Source organism: Urocitellus parryii, chromosome 11, assembly GCF_045843805.1.
Source record: "Urocitellus parryii isolate mUroPar1 chromosome 11, mUroPar1.hap1, whole genome shotgun sequence".
Lineage (NCBI taxonomy): Eukaryota > Metazoa > Chordata > Mammalia > Rodentia > Sciuridae > Urocitellus > Urocitellus parryii.
The window spans coordinates 103,003,900-103,014,516 of NC_135541.1; the positions used below are offsets into that span (position 1 = coordinate 103,003,900).

At 51.6% G+C, this 10,617-nt stretch overlaps 1 protein-coding gene across 2 annotated transcripts in view; it reads left to right on the forward strand.

The window, feature by feature from the left end:
• Positions 1–1,025, forward strand: part of Slc6a17 (solute carrier family 6 member 17) — a 29,148-nt gene extending 28,123 nt beyond the window's left edge. For both annotated transcript variants that reach the window (XM_026402840.2, XM_026402842.2), the window contains exon 11: positions 254–1,025. In XM_026402840.2, coding sequence (XP_026258625.2) covers positions 254–622 — 369 coding nt within the window. In that variant the 3' untranslated portion in view covers positions 623–1,025. The remainder of the gene's footprint in view (positions 1–253) is intronic.
• The last annotated feature ends 9,592 nt before the right edge of the window (positions 1,026–10,617 follow it).

The window sequence follows — 10,617 nt, forward strand, 5'->3', positions numbered from 1 at the left end:
TGGGTGCTTTGCATAGCTACTCTGGAATCCTTACAACAGCCCAAAGAGAAAGGTGGCATTGTCTCTATAGCACAAAGGAGGAAACTGAGTCTTTAACCCATATTCTCTCTCAGTGTCTATGGAGGAATAGAAACATTTTACATTCCACATTTTACAGATGTAGAAACAGATGTTTAACTAAGGTAATGGGCAGGAAGAGGCTGGCCTAGAGGCCTGGGGCCGGAGGTAAACACTCAGTGCCACCTGCCTCCAGGCTGCAGAACGCTACCTGTATTTCCCCAACTGGGCCATGGCACTTCTGATCACCCTCATCGTTGTGGCCACCCTGCCCATCCCTGTGGTGTTCGTCCTGCGGCACTTCCACCTGCTCTCCGATGGCTCCAACACCCTCTCTGTGTCCTACAAGAAGGGCCGCATGATGAAGGATGTCTCCAACCTGGAGGAGAACGATGAGACCCGCTTCATCCTCAGCAAGGTGCCCAGCGAGGCACCCTCCCCCATGCCCACCCACCGCTCCTACCTGGGGCCTGGCAGCACGTCACCCCTGGAGAGCAGCGGCAACCCCAATGGACGCTATGGAAGCGGCTACCTCCTGGCCAGCACCCCTGAATCAGAGCTGTGACCACTGCCCCAACCCTGCCCACCTCTCCCACCACGCCCAACCTGCCCACTGGTCTGGGCCTGGCCTCTTCCTTCACAGTGGCCACCAGCCCCAGGCCAGCCCCTCTGCCCAAGGAGAGAGGGTCACACCCTGCCTCATTCCCATCCCAATCCTGGTAGACTCTGCTCCCTAGCCCTGATCAGGGAGCTGGGAGCAGCACTGCCCCCCAATCCAGGCCCCCAATCCATCTAACCCTTAGAACCTTTCACCAAATTGCAGCCATGTAACCAGAACAATCAAGATGTCCTGATTCCCAGTTCAGAGAAGACTCCAAATGGCTACTTTGGAGGTCATTCCATCCTCCTCTCTCCTTGCAACCTGCCACCTGAAGTTCTGGGGAGTGGGAGAGGGTCCCCCTATACTATCAGGTGGTGGTGGGGAGAGGCCTCAGGGCCTAGGGGCAGAGTGTGCCATAAAAACAGGACTCACCCTCCTGCCCAACCCAGACTGTCTGCTGCTGGGCCAAGAGGCTGCCTGATTAAAGGCTGGGTTGGAGGACAGGTGTGCCAGGAGTGTGCAGAAGCTCCCAAGACCTGTTTTGTGAGGAAGGTGGTACCCCTAGCTTGAACAAGAATCTTGACACCAAAGGGGACTTGTTGGCCCCTGGCTCTAGTTAGAAACTTTGTATGTCCTTGCCCCTGCCTAGGGCAGGTGGGGTATGCTCCTGCATTCTGCCTGGGTGGGCAATGACAAGGTTCAGAACCTCCCCACCTCCATTAGAGGGCTTAGCCGTCTCCCACCCCTTCCATCCAACCTGAAGCCCAAGGTGGTGGCCTCTGCCTTCTTTCTCCAAAGAGAAGGGGACAGTGCAAGGTAAACTTTCCAGAGCGCAGCTTGATGGTTCTCAGCACAATTTGATGGTTTGGAGCACAATTGTGAAGCACACGCCCTCTCCCCTCACCTGGGGCCCAATTTTCTCTCTAGTGGCAGCTTCTCCCCTGGAATGGGCATCCCTGTAGTTCAGGAGCTCACTCCCAGGAAGTCTTGTTCCTGGAGAAAGACAGATAATTTTACTGCCCTTTTGGGGCCACCACTCACCCTCCTTGTTGCACAAGCACAGCCACCAGTGTTGCACGTTGTATGCAGACACCTTGGAAATCTTGCCCAAGCTTCCCTGGCCTGTGGTGGGCAGCGCTCTTGGCAATGCCGTGGACATTGGAGGCTGCCAAGGGCAAAGTGAAGCTCTGTCATGCGGCCTAGTGCCTGCAAGAGGCTACAGCTGATGGCAGCAAGCCCACCCTTACCTTCAAGCCTCCCCTGCAAGACGGGCTGCCTGTGAGGATCAGAACCAGATCCAGAATAAATGTCTGCAGAGAGATGGGTGGATAGGTGTACAGAGGGATGGACAGATGGATGGATGAGTGGATGAATGGATGGATCAGTGGATGGATAGAAGTCAGTTGGGCTTCATGTCAGCACTGGGGGGGGCGGGACAGAGACGGAGCAGGCTACAGTCCTAGGCCTGGGCATCTTCATAGAGGGTGCCAAGTCCCTCTTGTGACCCCGAATACTCTCAGCACTGGGAAGGACAGACTAAGCCCAGGTCCCTTCCTTTACCCCTGAGTCCTCTGCTGCCACGCTCTCCCAGCCTGCCATTCCCCTTACTCAACCCTCCCCCACATCTTCTGTCATTTCTAGCCCTCTCAGCTCCACCTGTCCTTCCTGAGTGTTTGAGAGAAAAGGGAGACCCATATTTCCCCAAAGAGAGGCCCTCTCACCTGACAACACCTCCTACCTGGCTCCATGCCTGATCCCAAGCGGAATTAGCAACAGGAAAAGCAAGGCCCCAGAAGAGACTCTGCGCTGTCTATACTGTTCTATATGCTATTTCTATTGTACATTCAATCTGTACATGTGGGTGTAAATGCTGTGAAATGACAAACCCAATATTATACTGTGGCTGGTGGACTATTTTCATCCTCAGTGCTGTACAGATCTATTTTCATTGTATATTTGATATATTTTTAATTTTGTAGCATGGCTGGGCCAGGCCCCAGCCCGCGTGCCTGCGGGAGGAGGCTGCGCTGGGGCTGTCTGCTTGCTCATTGTGGGCTCAGTAGTGTTCATCGTAGACTTGTGCTGTGGGCTGGGCCCTGGCCTGGCAGTGTCTTTGCTGTGTTAGATGTCAGACGTAGGGCCCAGAGCTTGGTTGTGTGTGTGTGTGTGTGTGTGTGTGTGTGTGGTATGTGTGCACATGCGTGGGTGTGGGTGTTTGTAGGGTGCTGATTTGTGACCCTGAGTGTTCGCCATGCTCCTGAAGACCATGCTGCCCTCCTCTTCTTCCTCCTCTCAGCTCTCAGCGAGGCCTCAGGACAAGTGCCCCAGAAAGCTTCGGCTTGGGCTTTGATGGTTGCCTTCACATCTCTGGTGGGAGGCAGGGGGGAAAAAAGTCCCCCAATTTATTTTCCAGTAAACCTCTTGCTGTTCTCACAGGAGTCTCAGCTCCTTGGCAGGGAAGGTCCTGGGTTTCTTGGGTTCTCACTGCACCTCTGCCCTGCATTTGTCTCTGAGAGGATCCTGACTGCCCAAAAAGGGACAAGGCCTGGCTCTGCTTCTGACACCTCTGCTCACTCGGCAGGGGAGTCAGGGCAGGTGGAGTCACCGGAGGAGCTGGATCCAGCTTCCCTGGAGGAGCAAAAGGTGGCCAGAGAGGGGCAGACCCCCAAGTCCCTGCCCAGGATCCCCACCTGCTGCCTTTGGTGCTGTCCATACAGTGCCCACCAGGAGGCAGAGGGGCTCCAGGCTGTGAGTGGCTGAGCTGGGTAAGCAGGGCCATGCCTGTGAGAGGACTGTGCCCAGCCCCAGTCACCTGCTTCTTGCTCAGGGAGCCTTCGCCCTCTCCGCTGAGGTGATGTGAGCCCAAGGCCCCAATTGAGGTGGACAGGTGGGGCACACCAGGTAATGCAGGTGAGGTAGGCGTCTGCCTTCCAGCAATAACTCTGCAGGGACTGCTGCTTTCTTAGTGCCAGGAGAAGCCCACCCAAGTCAGCCTGTGTCAGCCAAGAGGCTGGGCCTGGGCCTGGGCCCCACGCAGGCCTGCAGTATTGTCAGGCAGGTGGATGCCCTTTTGCCCTTCCTCATGGTTGCACGTCCCCCCCCCCACCAGAGCACTCCCCACTGTGAAAAAGAGAAGTGAGATCTAACTGTTCATAAAGCACCTGACTTCCCCGAGTACCTCCAGGTCCTTCCACTAGCCCTGAAACATGGGGGGCTGCCTGTCCCTTCATTGGGGCCCAATGACCTGGGCTAGGGGAAAAAGGTCCAGGCTCCCTTCTCATGGAAAGCCCTGCTTTGTACAGACCCAAGCACACACACCAGACAGTCACTTTGGGTCCTGGTGCAAGTTCGGATCAGTTCAAGTCCATGTGTCCCACGGCTGGTCAGAGCCCTGGGCCAGGACCATTCAGCCAGGGTGGGGAATGAGGCATTGTCACCCCAGGCCCCCTCTTTCCTCTTCTCCCCAACCCTGGTGTACAATAAAGTGTCTGTTCTTACCAAAGCCCTCTTGCTTTTCTTACCTGCTCTTGGGATCAGGGAAAGGGAATGGGAGAAGCCAAGGATCCTGAGGGAAGTTTTGGGGTGAAAGCTTAGAGTGCAATATGTGGACAGGATTCCTGAGGGTGCGTGCTGGCTGGCGAAGGAGCTTGGGAAGCCACATGGATTTATTTTCCTAGGAATTGCTCTAAGGTATTATCAGTGCACACACCTGTGGCTACTCCAGACACCTAACTCCTGTGAGCTTTGCAGCCGTTCTTTGAGGGAGATGCTTTTGATCTAGATATTTCCAGGTGAGGAAAATGAGACTCCATCTGATGTGAGGATGGTGTTTGGTGGCCTTTTTCAGGGCCTTGCACATTTCTGTCCTGACTGCCAGGGAAAGCCATACCTGTCAGCTCATCAAGGGTGGGGTACATGAAGGCCTTCTGGGGGGTGGGGGTTAGGGACTAGGAAGCCGTCAGTGTCCAGAGGTCCCAGAGCAAGGGCTGGAAAGGCAGGGGACTTGGGGTACTGGAGAGGCGGGTTGGCCATGAATGAGCTGAATTCTGAGTTCAAAACCATCCTTGATTCAGGCTGGCTATCTCTTTTGGAAACTCCTGTGGAAGGTGAAGATGAACTACAGGATGTGACGTCACCTATTGTCTCAAATTTCTATCCCAAGCACTTATTTATTAAGCATCCGCTGAAATGCTCAGCACCGGGAACAGAATGAGCAGGTGGCAGGGGAAACTCTTCTCCCTGCCTCCTTCAAGATGCACTGATATTTGAAGAGCCAAGATGTCTGGCTTCGGATAGGGCCTCACCCCTACCCTGCCCCACTGGTCCAGAAGGATGCTGCTGTGTGACTTTAGACACACTCAGCCAAGGTCCCTAAAGGAGACTTCCATTTTCTTCCCGTGCCACAGACAGGAAAGCTGTACCAGGAATAACCACTAGGTGGCGGAAGAACCTTCTGTCCAGATCCCAGCCTGTGTCTGGCTCCTCCTCGCCACTTAATCCTTTGTGGGTTAGTTTATTTATTGAACAAACACTTATTAAGCACTCACCATGGGCAGCCTCCCTGTCAGCCATAGATACATCAAGATACGTAAATCAGCCCCCACTGCCCTGAGTCTTGCCAAGGGAAGAATCCACCCTGTGACTCCAAATCTCCCCACTTGTCTCTCAAACAGGAGAATGTCCCAGTGCTAGAAAAGTTATTACTTGTATAGTCATACATACTTTTGGCTGAAAGTCACGCTTTGCTCAGGGGTTCTAGGGTCAGACTCCTCAAGTTCAAGTTCAAAGGCTGGTTTGATCTCACATTTCCTGGGAGACCTTGGGCAAGTTATTTAATTCGTCTGATCTTCAATTTCCTAGTATGTAACGTTGAAATAATGAATATATTGAATGAGATAATCCAACACATTATTGCATATTGTGTTCCAAGTTAGCCCAACAATTAAAACTATGATTTTATTACATCTCACAATTTTATGGGTAAGGAATTCTGGCAGAGCTTGTCTGAGCAACTCTTCTAGTAGCAACTGAGGTCATTCAGTGGTATTCAGCTTGCAGAAGAGCTGGTCTGGAGAGTCCAAGGCAGCCTCCCTTACATTCATTCAAATGTCTACCCCCTCAGAGGAAAAGACGGGGAGCCTGGGTTCAGCAGGGAACATCAATCAGAATGAACAGAGTGAACTGGTTCCTCCAGCGGAGTTAAACTCTGGTGATCAGACTTCTTATGTCAACTCCAAGTGCCCAGAGAGAACATTTAGAGAGGCAGGAACTGCATTCCTAAATTTTCCAGCTGCTTAGGAGGCTGAGGCAGGAGGATTACTTGAGTCCAGTAGTTCAAGTCCAGCCTGGGAAATATAGTGAGATCATTTCTAAAAAACAAAACCTCCGAGAGGCAGAAAATGAAAACTGCCAATTTCTTAAGGTCTGGTCTGGAAAATGGCACACTGTCACCTCCACCATATTCTATGGATCATAACATCTGCCCGGAATTAAGGGGAGGGCACACAGAATTAAGGTGGGGGGGCATTGGCTGCCCATGTAATGAAGCTGTTCTAGGGTGTTAGGGATCTTCATCTTTGGTCATTGGCATCTGCATGGAAGCCTTCTCCTTGGACCCACAGAACTGGAACATACAAGAGGTCTGTTCTGATGTGGAAGTCAGTGGGTAAATGTGAGTCCTGGGTGGAGGAAGCAGGTGATAAGGACATGCAGGAGAACATGAGAGACTTCTTTTGCCTCATGTTTGCCCTGGGGTTAGATGACACAGGTAGTTTGAACCATGAGTCTCTCGCCAACTGTGGACAAGCCACTAACCCTCCGAACCTGCAATTTTCTAATCTGTAAAAGGAGGTTGACAATAAAATCTCTTCTTGGAGGGGATGCTGTGAGGAATAAACACACTCCTTCTTGTAGTACCTGCTGGAATACCATATAGAATTCTTCCAAATGGTAATACAAGAGCTGCTCCTTAAACATTACCCTCCTCTCTTGCAACCCCTGGGTAGGTTCATGGGGCCTGCTTCACTCTGGGAGCTCCGTCAGCCCTGCAATGAGCCAGGCTCCTAGAACTGTTTTAAGACATTTCAGTCTGAACCCGAGAAACCAAGGAAGGAGGAGTGAGAGGATCCCCTTTCCAAGGAAAGGGGTACTCAGAGTGTGTGTGTGGGGGGGGCAGTCTTCCTGATCCTGAACACTATCCTATTCCCCCCAACAGCCATAACCACACCCACAGGCTCATCCAGCTCCAAGTATAAGGGACTTGGGCCAAGGTTGAAGTATTTCACAGATTTCAGTAATGCAATGGTTTGTTTTTTGAAGAAAAGTCCCCAAGAGTAGAGTCAAAAATCCCTAATTGATCTCCTTTTGCCCTGTGAGAACTCTTTGTTTTTACTTGAACAAATTCTATTTTTTTAAAAAATTTAAAAGTGGAGTCTATCTCTCTTGAATTTGAATAAGCAAATGCCTCTTCTAACCAACAGAATATGGTGGAAGTGAAGCTCTATGACTTCCAAGGGTAGATTAGCAAAAGCCACGCCACTTGCATGCAGTGTTCTAGGGATACTGGTTCTGAGGGAGACCAGCTGCCACGTCAGACCCCGAGACTGCACATAGAGGCTGTGTGTTTACAGGTGCTTAAGTTGGCCTTTTCAGCTGAACACTCAGTCGACGACAGCCAGTGTCAACTGCCAGGCACATGAACATGCCTGGTGAATGTTTAGACCAGCTGGGCTTTAAAAGTTTGCAGTCCTAGCTTACATGTGACTGCAGCTGCATGGAGGATTCTAAACAAGAACCGTCTTATGGAGCCCCTTCTAACTTCCCAACCTATAAAATCATGAGCCAAAGAAAATGGTTCTCAAATTTATACCACTAAATTTTGGGGGTAATTTGTTTTATAGCAGTAGTAACCAGAATGTGAAATTGAGTGATCATTTGGTCAACCTTCTCATATAACAACTTATTCCTACGAGTAAGCAAATGAAAACTAGGGACAAGGTCTGGGTTTCTTTTTACTTATTTATTTATTTATTTATTTTTATGCGGTGCTGAGGATGGAACCCAGGGTCTCACACGTGTGAGGAAAGCACTCTACAGCTGAGCCACAACCCCAGCCCCAAGGCCTGGGTTTCTTGGCTCCCAGTCCAGTGTACCACACTGCAAGGTACTGACAGGAAGGTGCCAGTCCTCTCCCACCCTGTCCTCCCTCTGTTAATTCCATGTGCAGGTATGAATCTAGTAGTCTGAGTGCCTAGGATTGTGTTAAACACATGGAAATACACAAAGAAGGATCAGGCCAGGCAGGGGCCTCAGGCTCATGGAGGCAGTCACATCTGACTTGAAGTACCCCTCCCGTGGCATAGCCACCAGTGCCAGACACACTGGCTTAGTTGGGGGGAAACCTGGGAGAAGGGGAGAATGTCTGTCATTCAACAAACCAGCAAACCATCATGAGGATCACTCTGTGCCAGGCAGAGTGTCAGCGGTGCAGCAGAAAGACGGAGTGAGGGTCTGTCCCCAGGCTTCCAGGGTCAGAGCTGGCTGGATTCCAGTCTCTCCCTTCCTGCCCAGGGCTGACCCATAAAGGAAGGATTCCTGGGTTTCACGAGCAGCCAAGAGGATCCTGAGTTTGGTCTGCATCTCCAGGCAGCTGCTTCCCATTTCCCCAGGACACTGCTGGAGGGGACGGGGCCCACTAGGACTAATGAACTACTCTAATGGAATGAACCAGTTTTACCGGAATTTAGTCGGGGTGGGAGGACTCTGTACTTTTCTAGATGGAGAAATGCTGAGTGCCAAGAAGTCTTGCCAGCTGGGACCTAAGTTAATGTGTGTATGTGTGTGTGTGTGTGTGTGTGTGTGTGTGTGTGTCTATGTGTGTGTCTGTGTGTGTGTCTATGTGTGTGTCTGTGTGTGTGTCTGTGTGTGTGTTGGGTGGTGGAGGTGATTTCTGGGCCTAGGCTGGTCTCCAGCCCAGCAGCCTTGAGCAAAGAGGCCCCTTGGCACCTGGGTCCACTCTGCTGGCCCTGGTCCTGTGATTTCCACAAACACTGTTCTACATGCAGAGGCCACATGGGTCCCCACATTTTTCTCTGGCCTTGGCCCAGCTGCAGCCATGGCTCTGCCTTTCAGGTTCACTGCGGCTGTTTGGGCATGTGCCTGTGAGCTGGCTCCCAGGTTCTTTCTAACCCTATGACTCTAAGGCCACGGTTTAGGAGGCCTTAAGTCCTGGTCCAGCCTGAAACTGTGGTCTGTATCCTTCTGGCCTCTTCCTTTTATGAGCTGGGCCATCAGAGGATGTGTTTGGAGTTACCCAGAGCCCCCAATACAACTTCAATCTGATTTTCACAGTAACCCAACTGTACCTTCAGTCCTTGGCCACAGCCATCTTAGCTGACCTTCACAAGGCCTGGATGACTCTGGGCAGCCCTTTAAGGTTAGGTTCTCCTCGGAGCCCTTATGGGAAAGCTTTCATTGGATCTGGAACCTGGGGATCTCTGCAGGATGCCTGGAGGTAGGGTGGGAGGACCACAGGCTCCCAGCCTTCTGCCTACCTTTCCTTTCTCCCTCCATGAGAGGACAACGTCATGGCCTGGTGATGATGTTTGATAAAGAAATCCAATTAACCAGAAGAAGAGGGAGCAGGGTATGCTGGGGAAGGGTGCTGGCTCCTTGGCCTGGACCTGAAGGAGGAGGGGTTGGTCCCTGGCAGGAGCTGCAATGCCAAAAGGGGGAGGTGTGAGTGCCAATGGCTATTACCTTACTCAGGAGGATTTGGGGGCTGCTCCGTGGCCTGGAATCCCTCAAAACAAATGTGGCCAAAGAAGGAGGATAGAGAGGAGCTTAGATGGCTCCTGTCACCCCCCAAAGAGGATGAGCCCACACACACACACCCCCACCGTAGAGAAAGAGGAAGTGTAAATGGCTTTGATTTCAGTCTCAGTTTCCTGCAGGGAGGGTCCAGCTTTAGTATTCAGAGAGCAAGGACCTTCTCTGCGGGGTTCTGGAAAGGTTTGACATCCTCCATCAGTGTTATTCTAGAATCAAACATTATCCTCTCTCCTTCTCTTTGGCAGTACTCCTAATCCTGGGGAGGGAAACCCACTGCAGCTGATACATTAGTGTGAACTGACTTCCAGGCAGATGCCGTTCCCTATAGCCAGGAGAAACAGGGTGCCCAGGATAGGAAAGTGGTGAAAGGTGAGCAATTCAATTTTCCAACTGTGACTGCTTGTGTCTTGCCTAAGCCTCTCAGTTATCAAGATTTTGGAGGAATGGACAGAACAGACAGAGTCCTGGATGATAGCCTTGTGTTGGGTTCTAGGATCAATAGGATGCCCAGGATTAGCTGCACTCCATACCACAATAGTCCCCTTTTCTACCCAACCATCACAGTCCCAGCAGAGGGTAAGGTCTGGGCCACCAGAGCACCACCAGGGGGCAGCACCCTCCCACCCACATTAGGCTGGCATCCAGCTGGCAGGCAGGGGGGCTCTCTTTCCATCCTGGGGTTTGTGTTTTCTTTTTTTAAGAGAGAGAGAGAGAGAGAGAGAGAGAAAGAGAGAGAGAGAGAGAGAATTTTTTTAATATTTATTTTTTAGTTCTTGGCGGACACAACATCTTTGTTTGTATGTGGTGCTGAGGATCGAACCCGGGCGGCACACATGCCAGGTGAGAGCACTACTGCTTGAGCCACATCCCCAGCCCTGGGGTTTGTGTTTTCAAAGAATAGTATGACCTCACACACACACAGAGTGGATGCGGACAAGCCCCGTGATGCCAACTGTAACATACAGACTCCCCTAGAAAAGCCCGAAAGGGTCCAGAGAACAGATTAGTCCAGAGCTCTAGAATAAAACCTTCAGCAAGTGGTAAGGCCTTCTCTGGAAGCCTCTTGTCTGAGCTACCTTCTCCAGGAGCTGACCAGGAGTCTTCCTCTTAGTGCATCTGTACCTGACTGC